This window comes from Clinocottus analis, unplaced genomic scaffold (assembly GCF_023055335.1).
Source record: "Clinocottus analis isolate CAN_PGR_092001 unplaced genomic scaffold, fCliAna1.0.p SCAF_3, whole genome shotgun sequence".
Classification (NCBI taxonomy): Eukaryota; Metazoa; Chordata; class Actinopteri; order Perciformes; family Cottidae; genus Clinocottus; species Clinocottus analis.
Genome location: NW_027176042.1, coordinates 11743927 through 11761696, shown reverse-complemented (window position 1 = coordinate 11761696; position 17770 = coordinate 11743927). Strand labels below are relative to the sequence as shown.

General features: G+C 41.7%; 2 protein-coding genes across 7 annotated transcripts in view; one reads left to right on the top strand and one right to left on the bottom strand.

Annotated features, from left to right (window-relative positions):
* Positions 1–1396: 1396 nt before the first annotated feature.
* dtx3lb.2 (deltex E3 ubiquitin ligase 3L b, tandem duplicate 2) lies at positions 1397–6666 on the top strand. 3 transcript variants are annotated; one of them, XM_068593920.1, is made up of 8 exons: positions 1397–1432; positions 1705–1751; positions 1897–1947; positions 2835–3027; positions 4235–4401; positions 4495–5778; positions 5908–6125; positions 6221–6666. In XM_068593920.1, exons 2-8 carry the CDS (start codon positions 1719–1721, stop codon positions 6288–6290), a joined length of 2016 nt encoding a protein of 671 aa, XP_068450021.1. In that variant the 5' UTR covers positions 1397–1432; positions 1705–1718; the 3' UTR covers positions 6291–6666. The 3 variants fall into 3 exon arrangements, with proteins under 3 accessions (XP_068450021.1, XP_068450019.1, XP_068450020.1); XM_068593918.1 differs by having other exon boundaries at positions 4492–5778; XM_068593919.1 differs by having other exon boundaries at positions 1408–1432; positions 1712–1751; positions 4492–5778.
* An 84-nt stretch (positions 6667–6750) lies between these two features.
* Positions 6751–17770, bottom strand: part of LOC137796171 (low-density lipoprotein receptor-related protein 1-like) — an 85828-nt gene continuing 74808 nt past the window's right edge. For 2 of the 4 annotated variants that reach the window (XM_068593912.1, XM_068593913.1), the window contains exons 63-90: positions 17592–17685; positions 17382–17498; positions 17165–17284; positions 16586–16708; positions 15829–15954; positions 15623–15739; positions 14816–14922; positions 14589–14721; positions 14363–14485; positions 14150–14272; positions 13825–13965; positions 13600–13737; positions 13401–13520; positions 12973–13238; positions 12706–12887; positions 12432–12538; positions 11890–12009; positions 11581–11757; positions 11306–11446; positions 11036–11209; positions 10693–10854; positions 10378–10561; positions 10184–10291; positions 10013–10086; positions 9760–9853; positions 9576–9614; positions 8669–8813; positions 6751–8540 (exon numbers count right to left, since the gene is read on the bottom strand). In XM_068593912.1, the coding sequence (XP_068450013.1) occupies positions 8400–8540; positions 8669–8813; positions 9576–9614; positions 9760–9853; positions 10013–10086; positions 10184–10291; positions 10378–10561; positions 10693–10854; positions 11036–11209; positions 11306–11446; positions 11581–11757; positions 11890–12009; positions 12432–12538; positions 12706–12887; positions 12973–13238; positions 13401–13520; positions 13600–13737; positions 13825–13965; positions 14150–14272; positions 14363–14485; positions 14589–14721; positions 14816–14922; positions 15623–15739; positions 15829–15954; positions 16586–16708; positions 17165–17284; positions 17382–17498; positions 17592–17685 (3696 nt within the window). In that variant the 3' untranslated portion in view covers positions 6751–8399. The remainder of the gene's footprint in view (positions 8541–8668; positions 8814–9575; positions 9615–9759; positions 9854–10012; positions 10087–10183; positions 10292–10377; positions 10562–10692; positions 10855–11035; positions 11210–11305; positions 11447–11580; positions 11758–11889; positions 12010–12431; positions 12539–12705; positions 12888–12972; positions 13239–13400; positions 13521–13599; positions 13738–13824; positions 13966–14149; positions 14273–14362; positions 14486–14588; positions 14722–14815; positions 14923–15622; positions 15740–15828; positions 15955–16585; positions 16709–17164; positions 17285–17381; positions 17499–17591; positions 17686–17770) is intronic. The other 2 variants (XM_068593914.1, XM_068593915.1) reach the window with 1 other exon arrangement.

Genomic DNA, 17770 nt, shown 5'->3' with positions numbered 1-17770 from the left:
ATCAGAAGCAACTTATCTGCTCCATGAGACAAGATTTAAGGCAAGCAGAGGATGCGGAGCAATTTAAGGGTAAGGAAAAAACAGTAAAACAAATATTGATACTTTTATACTTGTGAAAGGTCAGTAAGTATAACATGCCATAAAAAATGTCATGAAAAAAGGTCATATTGAAGTATGCCATCAATAAGTCAAAGTATGGTATGCTGTTAAAAGATAATATAGTATGAAGTAACAAAATAATAAAAAATGTCATACCATAGAAATAATAATAATGTAAAAAAAATGTCAAAGTACAATATGCAATAAAAAGGTCATACAATTGTCACAATATATCATACCATGTATAAAAATGTAGTACAGTATGCAATTAAAGGTCAGACGGCCGTTTCCTGGTCAGACAGTCTTTTGGAGATATTTTAAAACTTGGGATACAAATGGATGTAAACACAGATGCTGACACACTTGTAATTGTTTTAGATTTTGCTAAAATGTTACTATAACATACATACACAAGAAACCTTTGGACGGTACTATATATATATATATATATATATATATATATATATATATATATATATATATATATATATATATATATATATACTACCGTCCAAAAGTTTCTCCGCAAGTTCTCACATGGAATAGTCTTCATTTCTAAGAACAAGAATAGATTGGCTAGTAAAAGTTATCTTTTTCTGGCCATTTTGAGAGTATAATCGAACCCACAATGTGATGCTCCAGATACTCAACGAGCTCAAAGGAAGGCTGGTTTTATAGCTTCTCTCACCAGCAGAACTGTTCTCAGCTGTGCTAACATAATTGCACAAGGGTTTTCAAGGGTTTTCTAATCATCCATTAGTCTTCTGAGGTGATTAGCAAACACAATGACACAGTGATAGTTGCTGGTATTGGGCCTCTATACACCTGTGTAGCTATTTAATTTTAAAAAAAAAATCCACCTAGAATAGTCATAGGCCTTGACCTGGGATTTTAATGTACTTGATGTGTGTACTTGTTTCTTGTGTGAGGTATGATTGTATGATTTGCAATAACTGCAATAATATGTATATTACCTGAATTGTCCAGAGTGTTGCTTGTCTCTGTGTGAGGGTGTCAGTCTTGTCCGGTTCATTCTATGATAATATGTGAGATTATGCTATTGTGTGTTTTTGTCTCGTTTTTGTCATCACGTCGACAGTGTGTACACCAGGAAAAATATCTGTCGCAATGCTGCAGCTAATGGAGAAACGTCAACTTATCCCATAAACAACACACTGACGACCTCACTAACTAGAAGTGAAAAGTCCACAACTCTCGTTTCCTTCTCCTGTGTGACGTCACTGTCTCGTCTAGTCTCGCGGAGCTACACACACACACTTTCGCTTTCAATTATCAGGAAGAAGCTGCGTATTAACTTTAGAGCCAAGTGTAGGTAAGTTGAGTCGGATGCATCATAAATTCATATTTTACGTGCTGTATGTATGCTCAAACAGTTTATGAATAGTTTGTGACGTAACGTGGAGCGGAAGATTGAAGAAATGAGAAAGATTGAAGGCAAATGTATCATCGGATTTAGCTAAAAGTGGAGAGAGCGAATGTTGAACGTTTTAGCATAAAGTTAGACCGCTTTTTATGAAGAGAGATAACATAAATAACTGTTCGCTGTTTTAACTATGACACTGTGGTTGTCTTTGTTTGTTTGAGGGAGAAGACTCAACATGTTAGACACTGAGAACGCGGAGCCCATGGATGTGAGTAAACTGACGGAGAACTAAAATGAGTAAAGACAACTGTTTAGGAAGCTGTTCTGTTTTGTGTGAATATTTACAGTGACTGTTTAGTTAAAAGTGTATTTTAAAATGTTACACGCTGCCATTTTATTTTAATATCTTGTAGTATACTGACCAAAGCGAGGACACTCCGATGTCTGATGACAAGTATGCTGAGGTAAGTGTAGGTGTGTGTGTGTGTGTGTGTGTTTGTGTGTGAGTGTGTGTGTGTGTGTGTGTGTGTGTGCGCGCGCTTGCGTGCGTGCGTGTGTGCGCTGACGTGTTCAATGACACATAACTTCAGTCAGTCTGGTGCTAATCTATTTTATTATTATGATTATTTTACTTATGCGGATGGTGGACACAGTGGCGGTGACATATGCAAGATATGAAGAGTTTATATATTTTTTTTTCTATGAAGTGAAAGTGAAAGTATGAAATCCAGTCATGCCTACCCAGGACAGACTATGTTAGTCTATACTAGCCTCCGTTGTGTTGCTGTATTGAAGCTGTCTGTCTCGGTCTTATTCTACTGAGTTAACATTGCAACCAGGTTATCAACATTATGTAAAACTGTAACGTAATGAAAGCAATGCTAGTTAAGTCATAAACATAACCTCTGTACCCCATTATATTGCGTACAAAGAGCTCTCTAGGACGCAACGTTCTGGTGTATGTTTCTGGGACTTTTACCGTGAAGGGAAAGAGGAGAGGAGTGGTTGCTGTTTCGTGCAAACTAACGGAGCCATGTGTTGCTGTCTTTTTTATTACTGTACAGAACAGGCGCAAGATAAACCATCGGCTACACCTCCAAATCCATATCCCCAGTGTTGTATACAGAACATGCAAAAACAAATTATGACCGAAAAAAGTGATCAATTGGAAACTGACAGTGGTGTCAATCAGTCTTCGTATTTACTATTTTTACATTACATTTACATACACAAAGTTATTTTCAAACCAGACCTTTTTGGCTGAATGGCATCAATGATTTTGTACTATCTTGCCTTAGAAAAGCAGTTACATTAACTAACATGTTTTCTGGCTCTGATGACTTTATAAAAGAACAAAGAAGAAGTTCAACTCTCCATCGCAGTCGAGTGGTCAAACGGATTCCTACAGCAGAAACTTAAAGTTGAACTGGAGAAAATTCTTCAGAGTTGGGCCAACAACGACGACAACACATTCAGTGGAGACTGCAAAGTGTTAGGTTTCAATCAAGATGAAAGCGCTGTGGTTAGTTTTAAACCTGCTCCAGGTATAGTATGAAAGTTACACATTTAATATATGTATGTATGTATGTATGTATGTATGTATGTATGTATGTATGTATGTATGTATGTATGTATGTATTACCTACTGCCGGTCAAAAGTTTGGGGTCCACCGCCACAAAAGCTTGATCCACTCGAGCAGGGGTAGTATTCAACTAAAATTCAGCAAGGTCCAGTTCGAGAGAGTTTCCTCATGCAAAGCAGAACATCACAATAATGTCAAATTTGCGCTGTATGATTTTGTGCCATATATATTGATGTAGCCAACAGTTGTATTAACGGCTGTATGTAGTCAGCAACTAACTAAAATGAATTAAAGTTCAATTAATTAACATCTTAGCAATATTTTTTATTACAAATTTTCAATTTATCTGGATAAATTATGAATAATACATACAGCAATAATAAATACATGATTTTATTTTCAAATATTCAAGTAAAATAAAAGCTGGATATAAAACAGAAAACTTTTGAAAGCTACTTTTGGGAATAATAAACCTAATAGTCTGTCCATGCTCTGGTTTAGCAATTCACATTTCTCTTTTCTGAGCATTTAAATTACTTGTCTTACTCACATACTTTTTCCATCTATTGAGTCGCTCCTGTGTGTGTGTGTGTGTGTGTGTGTGTGTGTGTGTGTGTGTGTGTGTGTTTGAATATGTCACTGGAGTCGAGGCCGGCACTTAACGAAATGCAAACTTGAGCTCACGTGAGATGATTTACAAGGCGTGCAATTGGTCGGTGTGTTTCCTGGACTGCTGAACTAGAGCCGTAAAGGCTAGAAAAGCTGCTCCGGTTAAATAGAAGTGATCCATAAAAATGTAATAATTCTCAATTATCTATCGGTTTTCGGTCGAGTGTCCAGAGACAACGCGGTCTTACTGTTAGTGGCCCTGCATACAGCCCTGTTCTGCTCTCAGCCACTACAGGATGGCTCTGTATTTGTCAAGAAAGTCCTCTTCTATGTTATTTTGTATGAACGGGTTTTTTAGAGGGCTCCCAGAGGCTTGTATGATTAAAATGAGCTGTTTTTGACTAAATCCAACCTTTATTAAAAGAAAGAAAAAACATACCATGTGGCCCCAAACGTTTGACCAGCAGTGTAGATATAGTTGTTTTCCTAAAATGTTGTCTTTTTTAATATCATTTGTTGGGAAATATATATTTTGTGTTTGTCTTCTTTTCTCTTTAAGCCCAGAGTGAGCTTCAGAAACTAATTGGAAAAGAACTGAAGGGGCGAGATGAAAAGAAAATAGTCAAAATAAAGTCTGTTTCTTCCACACTGCGAGAGGTTAATACACCAGCACTGGCGGAAGCTTCAATCAATCTTCCTCCTGCGTCTGTATCAGAGCAACATGATGTATGTAGTACTGGGTCGTGAATCTGTAGGAATGAATTAGATTGAAAATTACGTCTTTCTCCTAAGTTAGTACATTGAATTTTTTTCCAGAAGGAAGTGCAACTTCCGGTGCAGCATGGTGCAGTTTCTATTGCCGGAGAGGAGGCAGGCACCTGTTCCGTTCCCCTGCACCATTTCTGGTACATCAACCACATCTACAAGAAGGAAATTAAACGTATAGAGGAAGAAAATGGAGTTCAAATCGTGCCAGAGGTAAATGTGACCTTTCAAGGAGACCAGAAAGATGGAAGCCCCCCCCAAAAAAAAGCCTGCTCCGAGTTCATAAGCCTTGTCCAGAAGTGCTTGGGTGAATCAGATGGCTCAATTATTCCTCTCAAGAGAGTGAATTCAGAAGAGTGGAAGGACACAGTGAATATCATCCAGAGAAAGGAAAACAAGCTTTTGCTTACTGTATCCTCTGAAGAAATTACCATACATGGACCAAGACAAAGTCAAGATCTCATCAAAAAGTCCTTAAGCGCAACAACAAACACCAGCATTTATGTTGGAGAGTCAACATGGCCGTCTCAAGACAAACCACCCAACATTGGCATGAGCATCAAAGACCCTCTTGCCAATGCTGGACTAACCATGGAGGAGAGCCACTGGAAGCAGATGACCACTTCCTTTGGTGAGCAAGTAGCTGAGATCAGAATGAAGTTCAAAGTGGACTTCAGAGAATCGTTCACCAGTCAGGGAAAAGTCAAAGTCAAAGCTTACAACAAAAACTTTGAAAGTAACGCGTCAATGGAGAGCCACGCTGTCAGAGCTCTTCTTCAACTGTACCAAAAGATTGCCACATCCCCTCTGAGCTTCACCCGCCAAAATGGTGTCATTGGGTTGATGCAAATAGAGGGTGCCTCTGGTGGACCTGGGTCGGGCGGACACTCCGGATACGATACTGGAGCACCCCCAGGAGGCGGAGCAACAGAAGGTGGAGCAACAGGACCCTCCGGATACTACACTGAAGCACGCACAGAAGGCGGAGCAACAGGAGGCGGAGGAACAGGACCCTCCAGATACGACACTGGAGCACCGACAGGAAGCGGAGCAACAGGTGGCAACTCAGAGGAAGACGAAAAATGTCCTATATGCATAGATACATTTACCAATAAGAGAAGTCTTAAGTGTAAACACGAATTTTGTGGAGACTGCCTGAAAAGATCAAGACAAAGCATCGGACCCATCTGTCCTGTTTGCAAAGATGTCTTTGGTCTGATGGAGGGAGACCAGCCGAGGGGAAAAATGACAACGAGATTCAATTCTTCATCCCTTCTTGGATTCCCAAACTGCGGCACTATAACCATCAACTATAATATTCCAAGTGGTATACAGACGGTAAATGCCTGCATTTTTATATTTTGAGACATTTTGTCAATTTGATAACTTTTCAAGTTGAAGACATTCATTTACTTGTATTTCTAATTTGGTCGTCTGTTATCTTTACTTCTCGTTTTCCATCTGCAGGAAAAACATCCAAATCCTGGGAAGCACTATTCTGGCATCACCAGAACAGCATATCTGCCAGACAACAAAGAGGGCAAAGAAGTGCTCCAGCTGTTGAAGAAAGCATTCGAACAGAGGCTGATTTTCACTGTTGGGACTTCCGTAACGACTGGGATGGAGAACCAAGTGACCTGGAACGACATTCACCACAAGACCAACCATTCAGGAGGAGCAGCGTGGTACAGTAGCCAAATGGCTTCTTTTCTTTATGTCAAGTCTGCTGTAATGTTGACAATGTTATGCATGAACACTTGCACATACTCTGCCTCCACAGTTTTGGGTATCCTGATCCTGCATACCTGAGCAGAGTCAAAGAGGAGCTGAAGGCTAAAGGCATCGTGTGAAGACTTCCATCCAAAGTAGCAGAGGAGAGATGTTTTCACACACAAAAAAGAAGATGATTATGGAGAACAAGTAATTAATAGAATGCTCATGTCGATGTATTTTATGCTGTGTCGCTTGTCTTGTTATTTTTCATATTATTAGTGAGGGTTTTTTTGAGGTGTCGGACAGCATTTACATCTTAAGAGTTTATAGTTTAGCCGAATGTATTGTCTTCACGTATTAAGTTTGAACTTTCTTTGATGAAGGATTTTATCATTTCTTTTGTTGATTGATAAAGTTTCTCAACTTCTAACCGAATAACAATGATATTTGCATTGATAAAATTAGCGCTATGTCTACAGTACACACAATCTGATTAACAATTTGTCTAATAAATGATTAAACAAACCCACATTGTGTCATAGTATTCATCACTTTATCAGCAAGCATGTTGGAAAAAACAACACAAAACACTTTGACTTGTTTTCTGTACAATTTTTTGAATTTTTATTTATAACAATATCTGTTATTTAGCTTGTAAAGTACTCCAGCAAAAATTAAACATTATTCTCTTTCCAGAAGAAAGTCTGAGCCTCCATGCATCCTGTACTATAAAAGCTATGTGTCATTTTTCATTAGAAAAAAAACAAGGACTAATCAAAAACAATTCTGAAAATGCATGTATGATTTTGCAAAAATGTTCTTTAGGTAAAATGATTGTACTTCTCTCTCAATTAAAGTCAAAACATACAACAGCGTAAAATATCACTTGCTGACAGGTAAGCAAAATAAAAACTTTGTTATTGTAGTTACATTAAAGATTGGTGTTACTTTTCACATGCATTAACATATGGCTGACACATTTCTGACAGAAAGCAGCATTTTGAAACAGAGGCTGAGCGTAAGGACGTGTCAGAGCGACCAGAATGGTAGCATTAGCAGCAGCAGGGCACAGAGGAGAGTGAGAGATTAGAAAGCTCAAGAAGAGCAGAGACACGCTAAAGACCAAATGAACATAATGCACTTAAGACTCGAGTCATTACAAAACTGTGAACGTACAGACTTTGATCCTCTCAAGGTAGAAAGTTAATCTACTCACAAATCCAGATGGATGATATCTGGTCTTTTACAAAAAAAATGGACTGAAGAAATAAAAGACAAAGAAAAGACCCATCTTTTCTTTAAGTTTGACCATAATTGCAGCCTCCCTTTCCTTGTGAAGGGAGACTCTTATCCACAGACAACTGGCATCTCTTTACATCTGTAATCTCCACCCACCACTCTGCCTGGAATGTTTAACCCATGACCAACTTCCTCACTCTCCAACTCCATAATCACACACCAAAAACACCTCTCATCGTCTTATTTCTGCAACACATGACTCCAACTGTCATACAATGTGATAAAAACAAACATACCTGTTTTACATCTTACGGTATAAAGCCTACGGTGTACACTATGCCATAAAATATGAATTCTGTGCAAGGAAGACAACACAATAATTTCATGAACATTGTTCTCTGAGAAGAAATTATGTGGAAATACTATAGTTGCCATCTGGTATTGACATTTTCCATGTGCTATACACAAACGGTGCTATCACAAATCTGTCTCGCACAATCTTGCTAAGACACTCCAGCAAGACAACATATGTACCGGTTTAGAAAACTTTGAGTTTTGCCTTTCCCGCTCAAAGTCAACACAAACAACAAACAGTTGGCACTGGTGAAATGGAACAATGTTTTTTTCTTTTCTATACAATTCATACAAAAATAAAAAATTAAAATTGCTCCAATGATAGCATCTTTTCTTCAGATTTTCTTGTTTCCATTTCATTTTGCACAGAGGTAGTGGCTATTTAGGTAAAGGGTAAGGGACAAAGTGTAAATTAAAAATCTCTCATAGAAAATGTTATTCATTTTTGACCAGAGGAATCTCAAAAGAACAAAATATAATACTGCAATCACATACAAAAGTAGTCCTTCATTTTTGTACATTTTATACAGTGTTCACACATTTTTTTAATCAATTTTCTCTCACACTTTTTATCAATTTTTTCCATTTGTTTTTCTTTAAAAGGCAAGAAGAGGGGTGTGTTTGAAATATTGTGATCCAGGCCAATGGACAGTCTATGTCAGGGGGTCCACAAGGGGCTCCTCATCTCCGCGTGATAGCAGCTCCTTCTTCTCATCTGTGCTGGCCAAAGAGTTGCGGCTGTTGTGTGCTCCCATGTACAAAGTGGCATATACCGGGTTTGTGAAGTTGGTGGGCTGCAAAAGGACATCCATTAGATATTATACAATATGAGCAGAGGCTATAACATTTGTGTGTGTATATATATATATATATATATATATATATATATATATATATATGCAAGCCTGGTCTTTTTCTCTACCTTGTCTGGGTCCAGCGTGAAGTCGGCGTCGAGCAGCTCCCCGGCGTCATCGTCCGGCTCGCCCTCGTAGATCTTGTAGGCAGGGTTTCCTATCTCCACATTCATGGCCCCATTGGTCATCCTTTGGTGCTGGAAGCCCTTGGCCCTAAACAAAAATATGAACGGCACAGTCAAACCTTTGTGTCTTTTTCCAGGTTATTAGAGCCTAAACAGTGCAAGCAGGGAGACAGCCACATTATGAAGGGAGGAAAGAGGCGTCACATGGCCTCCCACCATCCAGGCTGAGTGAACGAAGCCACAGCACCAACACAAACCCAGCATTCATGTAACTCATGACAGATCCAGACGCAGAGGACCTGGGCACAGGACTGCTAATGTACAGACTATCTTTTAAAGCCACAATAAATCCTCCTAAACATGTCATGGATGTCTGCATTGTCTATGGTATCTACCTCTCAGTAAATGCTGGATTTTTCACTCTTTTGCATTTTTCAATCTGAGTTTGAAAGAATGCTGCCACACTGTCCATCTCTCACAGTGAGAGATACTACCACAATACAAACCACAGCACAGCACAGTAAGTACAACATGGCACAATATGATGGACAACAGCATGACGGCTCTACAGCACTGGCTGGTGCACAAGCAGATATATTCAATGCATCCTTTCAATAGATCTGCCTTGAGCCGCTCTGAAGAGGGCGACTAAACGGGAGAGATACTGTGGGAGCGGGATGAGCTACAGCTCCCATGAACATTTGAGAGAATGGCGCGACATTCAACACAGGACCAAACACTGCACAGCAACCAAGACTTATGGGAAAGGGAGAGACAGAGAGAGAGAAAGCCTCAGGATGCAGAACCGAATGAGGGTATGGAAAGGATGTTTAACCCTGGCAACCGTTACCGCAAGCGCCTGGAGCTGGTTTTGTTGTGCAGGCTAGACCTAAGGAGCAGAAGAGATGCCATTACAGAGAGGAGAGAACATGTGCAGATGCAAGAAAGGGAAGAAAGGAAGAGGAAGAAAGAGGGAACACAAAAGTTGAAAAGGTCTCAACTGCCTCTTGTTTCAATAGGAGAGAGTTACTCACCCTCTCATCCTTCTTCTATACCAGACCAACGCTCCTGCAGCCAGCAGGACCAGCAGCAACAGCAGCAGCACAGGGATCACTATGGAGGCTGTTCCTACATGCACACACACACACACACACACACACACACACACACACACACACACACACACACACACAAACACACACACAAACATAAGAATAGTCCATGGAGAATTGTATCACATTCAATTAACATCTATTATTGATGTCCCGGGAAAAAGTGTCGACTTACGTCCACCTGAACCTGAGGCACTGTCACTGGCAGCTACGGACTCACAGCGATGCCCTGCCCAACCAGGTGAACATCTACAAACACACAAGAAGAGAGGAAATGGACATATGTGCACCATTGCATAGACTCTGCGTCTATGCAATGGTGCACTGGAGATACTCTTCTCCTCACCTGCACTCTGGAAGTCGGGTGATGGCGTTAATAGAGCACTGGCCATTTGCACAGTACTCATTTGTATCACACGTGTAACAGCTGGGCTGGACTCTTCCATTTGTGCAGCTGGATAAGACAGAACAAATTGTGAGTAGCAAAGACAAGGACACCTTTGCATGTGTCATTTGTGTTGAGTAAATGACATGTCTTACCGGCAGGTGAAGTCTCCCGTAGACGAGAAACCGATGCTGGGGATACACTCGCCGTCACGACAATAGTGACACTTGTCAATCTCACAAGTGTTGCCAGAGTACTGAGGCAGACAGCGGCACAGTTTGGAGCCATTGTCACTCTGTAGACATGTACCTTTGTTCAGGCAGTGGCCTTCACAGCTTCCTGCTCACACACACACATACACATGTTAGTGCATTCCTACCCGAGCACATCATGATATATTAAAGGCACTCTGAATGCAAAAAAAAAGTATTTGAACATGTTTATGTTGGCTAAATAGTAGGAATACTCACTGTACTGGCACTGGTTGCCCAGGAAGGAAAGGGGGCAGTGGCAGGTTGGCTGGTTTCCAGCGCTGACTGTACAGTTGCCTCCATTTTTGCAGTAATCTTTACAGGTGTGTAAGTTACAGTTTGGCCCCGTAAAGCCTGTCAGACACCGACAGGTAGGTGAACCTGTGGAAGGAAAGACATATGAAGAGATAAATAAACAGGGATGATGAGAGAGATAGAATATGTCATATTTCTGGATCAATGGAATTCAAACTTTAAATTAAACCACTATTACCTTAAGCTGCACAAGTCAAACAAAGTAAACACAAAATGCCAAAACGAGCATGAAATGCCCATGTCTTACCTGTAGGGGAAGGTGTGCACGTGCCTCCATTCTTGCAGTAGTCCCTGCACAGGTCAATCTCACATCTATCTCCTCCATAATTAGGCTGGCAGCGACACTTGGGCTGCTTGTGAGCATTCAGGAAACAGCTGCCACCGTTCATACACTGGACCAAGCAAGGTCCACTGGGAGGAGCTGCAGACGATGACGTTTTTTAGTCATACAGAATGAGTTCAGCTGCTGGAAAAAGCTGGGTGTGTGTTCTGTATGTGTGAGTGTGTGTTTACTCACAGATAGGGGACAGAGTGGGAGTGGGCAGCTCCACACATGTGCCGTTGTCCAGCGTGCGTCCATTGGGACAGATGCAGACTGGTCCACTGGGGCTCAGCAGACACAGCCATTCACATTTCTTCCTGTCGCAGGGATTGGTCACTGACAAAGATAGGAAGAGAACCAGTCTTAAGAAATAGGAAGAAAATAACCACCCACCACCGTTATCTCTTCTTCACAGTCTTATTCCTTGTGAGCATTGCTGCTGTTGAGAAAATTGTCTGATTTCTACTCACTCTCAGGCTGCTTGTAGCGGTGGTACAACGCTATATCTGTGGCGTGGTTCATTCCAGTTGTCAGGTTCTCAATGGGGCCTTTGCCAAACTTATTCACTCTGAAGACGTAGTTGTTAATGTAGGTGACGCCGTAGATGTAGTCCTCAAAGACATCGATGCCAAAGGGATGGTGGAGGTCTGTGTAGAAACAAAGCGACATGTTAAACGCAAAAATACACATTCTTACATTGTGCACCACCTCCTGACTAATAGCAACTGATGCCTGCTGTGTATTGCAACTTGTATAGATTACAGAAAGTGCCACTCAACTGTTCTTAATGCTGTTTACAGCCACAACCACATCACTGCCATTCAGCCTCACACTGCAGATCAAGGAGAGTTTAGTGTCGGCCCAAAATAGACGCTCGCTGAAGTAGTCCACCGCGAGACCTATACGGAGAGAGAGCAGGATTAGAAAATGTTTGAAAGATTAAAGATTTACATTTTTTATTTAGTATAAAGCAGATAATAAGAGTCAGTTTGGATATGACTATACCACTACCTATTGCACTACACTCCTTCCCTTGCTAAACCAAATATATATATATATATATATATATATATATATATATATATATATATATATATATATATATATATGCTTGTTAAATGTAAATGATTGGTATATAAATGACTGCATTTTTTATTATTATTTTTTATATTTTCAATATTTGTAAATACTGCGTTCTATATTTGTGCGTAGCATGAAAGGACTACAACTTACATTTCATGTAAGCGACCCTGTGTTGCGACCAATGACATAAATGAACCTTGTAAAGAGAAATACTTATGTACGCGTGTGCATGTTTTACCAGTTGGCCACTGAATGTTTTCCTCCACCAGCGTCTCTCTCATGGTACCGTCCATAGCAGCTGTTTCAATCTTGGGATGGTTCCCCCAGTCTGCCCAGTACATTTTTCTAACGAAGGACATATGAAAGCTCCATTTGTCAATGCTGTTGTCACATATAAATCTTAACTCGCATTCTTGTGATTTTCTACAATTAGCTACTGTCACTGCCATGTTACTGCCCCCCCCCCCCCCCACACACCCCCTCCTCACAAACACACTCACACACACACTTACCCTCTCTGTGGGTCTACGACAATGGCATAAGGCTCATCGATCATGCCTGAGATGAGTGTTTTGCGGTGGCGTCCTCCACTTATCTGGGCCACCTCAATGACGTCTCTGCCAGAATCGGTCCAGTACAAGTTTCCTGCCACCCAGTCCACAGCAATGCCACGGGGCATCTTCAGATCAGGGATCTGATCACAGAGACGTTTTTGTTTACATCATATGCATGCATAAGTACAAGCATATATATATATATATATGTACATATACACTTACTTCAACATTTGTGACCCTTGATTCACTTTGGCGTCGGTTGCGGTTACTATTGGGCGAGGAGGAGGAAGAAGGCAAATCATAGGAAGAGATCCGCCCTGTGTGCCAGTTCGTCCAGTAAATGCGGTTCTCCTTGACATGCAGGTCCATGGCATCAATGCGCACGTTAGCATCGCCCTGGAAGACCTGCTCGTAGCGCCAGTTTGGCATGGAAGGGTCCAGGCTGCGTATCTCACTGTCGTCAGCGATGTAGAGCACTTGTCTCGGGGCTTGGGATGTACAGAAAATGATGTCAGGCCAAGAAAGGGACAAACAGATCATTGTAGTGGAGCAGAGATGTGAGAAAATTAAAACTGGTAGGTAAAAAGCAGTACACAACGAGCACATACATATGCTTGTAAAGAAATGTCAGGTATGGTGAAAGTACTCACCATCAGCCTTGCAGGTGTCATTGATTCTGGTGAAGTATTTATGGCAGCTGCACTTGTGGGAACCCTTTGTGTTGTTGCAAATGTGGGAACACGCTCCAAACTGCTTACACTCGTTCTTATCTAAGAAACACCCAGAGGCCACATTACAAATAGTTTTAAATGGCACGCGCTAACAGAGCAAAGTCAGAAGAAACTGTACCTTCACATCTGTTACGTCCATTGGACTGGAAGCCGGGCTTGCAGGAGCAGAACGAGTCGGTGCCGTTCACCACACAATGAGCTTCGTCTCCATCTCCACACACTGTCCTGTTACTGCGGCAGTCATTCAGCACCGTGTCTGCCAGCACAGCAACAGGTTGCATGAACTCACAGAGACGCTGCCTTTACACAGTCAATGAGACATCCATATTGTGACACAACACACCTTTCTTATTGCAGTTGATTTCATCAGAACCATAGTCCTCGCAGTCATTGAAGTAGTTGCAGCGCAGGACAGAGCTGATGCAACGGCCATTAGAGCACTGGAACTCATCTTTTTGGCAGACGGGTGTGGAAGTAGCCGGTGCTGTAGAAGTAGAGTCACAGAGAGGTCATTACCCTAATTAATTATTATTTGCATAAATCCACCCAATCAGTGATTCAAAGTACTATCCTAATGCAATTTAAATGACATGCATTCTCAAATTGTTCCTGTAACTTTACGGTGAACAAATAAGTTTGAAATTATTAAATAGAGTAAACAAACTCACGGCAGTTGACTTCATCGCTGTTGTCCCCGCAGTTGTTGATACTATCACAGCGTTTTGATAAAGGCAGACACACACGGTCATTATGACAACGAAACTGCCTTGTGGGTGGGCACTGGAATTTGCCTAAGCGACAGAAGGCGAGAAACATTAAGAAAGATGGAAGAAGGTATTTAGTGGTCTTCAAGAATACTGTCGCAACGCAGTGAGTCTCACCACACTCTTCTGGATTCTCATCTGTATTGTCTCCACAGTCGTCCTCTCCGTCACACTTCCAGCCCAAGGGTTTACAAAGCGTGTTGTTGCACTGGAATTCATCTAGGGGGCAGTGTCTACCCCCTGAATGAACAACAATGAGAGAAGAGGTAAGAGGAATGAATGACACACTAAATCTGCTGCTAATTCATAAACATCCAGGAGAAAATAAGTCTGGTTTTCTTACTGCCACTGTCACATTTCTCTTCATCACTGCCATCCAAACAGTCAACATCAGCATCGCAGCGCCAGCGAATGGCGATGCAATGACCGTTTTTGCACTGGAACTGATCACTGTCACACTTCACATCGCAGCCATTCTGGACCAAACCAAAGGATTATTTTCATTAGTGCCGCCAGGATGTCAAATCACAAGGCAGAATGTCAATCAAAATGGAAACAGCTGAGCGATACCTCATCTGAACCATCAGCACAGTCATGGTCCCCATCACACTTCCAGCGTCCGGCAATGCAGCGACCATTTGTGCAGGAAAACTCGCTCTCCGAACACTTACGAGGCACTGAGAACAGAGAGAATACACTTTAGAAGGGTGAGGGGGGATAATTTAGCAGGAACAGAGAGTAGAGGCAATGAGCAAAGGAGAGGCATAAGGAAAGGTAAAAGAGGCAAGAAAGGTGGGAATAGAGCAAACTGGAAAAAGAGCGCAGGGTGCTCTCTTGAGAGCCAGACATACATGAATAAAATGAGGCTGGTAATTCATATCACAGGACTGACTCATGGGGCAAAGAGGTGGGATGCTGCAACATTCTCTACTGTATGGAGTGGAGGAGTTAAGGAGATAGTGGGATTGAAAAGGAAAGAAAATGCACACACACCGAGAGAGAAGCTGGGGGGCACATGAAGGATCGGGAGGCTGAGGTTGTGAATGGTTGAGCTTAAACTGTGAGAAACACCTACCTCTGGCTCACATCAACAGGCCAGTGTGAAATGCAAAATAGACATGAGATGATGTGAGATGTGCAAATGGCCACAGGACTAATTAACCCAAAAAAGAAGTCTCAATCATGCGTGTAATTGTGTAAATATAACGGACAAACACAGTGAAAGGTGATACATTGCTTACCGCTCTAAGCCGTTGCAGCTGAACAGTGTGCTAACGGTTGAACTCCTATGATAAATGATTGCTTTGATACAGACAATGAATGTTGCTTATGGCTGTTCGAGCGAGCAGCAAAGCAGAGAAACAGAGGGGAACCTACCACACTTGTCTTCATCAGAGTTGTCCCCACAGTCGTTGTCGTAGTCACATTGCCAGCGGCCTGGCACACAGCGGTTGTTCTTACAGCGGAACTGGTATGGCTCACACGTCCGCTCATCTGAGCACCAAACAGACATGATGAGTACAAGTGTGGCCCTGTTTACGACGTCCTTTCTTTTCTTTCTCCGTCTGCCACTCTGTCCTTACCACACTCTTCCTTTGGTTCATCTGAAGCGTCTCCACAGTCATCCTCGCCGTCACACTTCCAGCGTGCCGGGATGCAGCGCCCCGAGTCCTTACAGCGGAATTCATCCACACCGCATGTCATTTGAGCTGCAATAGAAAGGATTTCATGGATTACTGACACTTGACATACATGATGTGATACTCTCTTTCTGGGACAGCATTAACAGATCGGGAAGCAATCGTATAAATGATCAGTATAAGGCCATGTTTAAAACCTCTTTGTGCAAATAAACTGTGCATACATTTCAGCAATTCCCCTGATTGATGGTCAAAAGCTGTTAGAATCATTATTAAACAAGAAGCCTCATCCACGTGTCTGTGTGCTTCACAACGTTTGCACCAGCTATCTGGGGATGTGCAAAGGGTCTGTTATCTATTACTAATAATGCTTTTAATCAGTTATTTCTTTGTGAGCTCTTTATGACACCAAAAACACCAATAAATATTAACGATAAAAGCATAACAGTGCTGCTTAAACCTCTTTCGGTCACCGGAACTGAATTTCCCTTTTTGGATCCTTATGATGCAGGATGACAATTGTCAAAACTGTCCAGGGTTAGTATCACTTCATGTTTAGTCCCCTAAGTTCTTTTTGTACGCTCCTTGAGCTGGGCATCCAGAGCCTCCCGTCAATACAATCAGTTAGGTCCTGTTCATGCTGTAGAGTCTTATTTTGAAGCAGCAGTGCTGCTTGGTACAGTGATGAGCTGTGTCTTACTGCAGTTGGCAGGCTCATCAGATCCATCCACACAGTCGTTGTCCCTGTCACACACCCACACCCGTGGGATACAGCGCTTGGTGATGGCACACTGGAACTGGTTGGGGGCACATGTCACTTCCGCTGCAGAAGAAACAAACAGACACTCCAATAAATACAGAATAATTTCTATCGTATCACAAATTTCACAAATTAAAATGATTACAATGTGATCTTATGAACGTGCTCAGCAAATTACTTGGCAATTACATTATGCAGCATCCTTTGGCCTATGGGTATTGATGACGCAAAGGTCAAAATAGATCGAGATTCTCTGAGGGGGCGCAACAGTGTCTCATTCGCTTTTGATATACAGTATGTATATGTGTGGAAACTGTGGCGCTCAAAGGCGCTAGAGAAAAGGTTAAAGGGGTTACTATAAATAGTAGAGTTCATCTGGTGGGGACATAATTTAGTCATGCATCAAGTTGTAGAGATAGCTTGCTCTGGACCAACGTGTTCAGATAAATTAATTCTTGTAAAGGGCAACAACAGAAAAACAGCAGTAGGTCTAAGGGACAGACGGGCAATGAGACTCACGGCAGTCTTTCTCATCCTCTCCTTCTCCACAGTTGTCCTGTCCATTGCAACGGAAGATGCCAGGAATGCAGCGACTGGGGTGGGTACATTTAAATTGACTGGGCAGGCACACGTGGATGTCTGAAGACAAGAAGACAACAAAAAAAAGCATGTGGGTTACTATGTGTTCATGTCAGATTTTTCTTTTTATTCCGTTAGTATGAGTAGGTGCGTGTACCGCAATTAGCCTCATCAGAGTTGTCTTGGCAGTCATTGTCACCATCACAGATGTAGGCTGGGTTGGTGCAAATGCCTGTACCACACTGAAACTGTCCCGGTCTGCACTTAAACTCAGCTACAAAGGCAAAACACAGAACATTATTAAATGGTACTAACAATACTGACATATAATCATACATTTAGTAGACGGTCTACAATCGTCACTCACGGCAGTCTGCAGGCTCATCTGAGCGATCCCCGCAGTCATCCTCAGTGTCGCACTTCCACCAAAACGGAATGCACTTGTCATTTTTGCAAACAAACTGAAGGGACAGAAGAGACAAGTATTTATATATATTTATATTTAATGAATAATCTGTTAATACAGGGTCAAACAATAGCATCAAG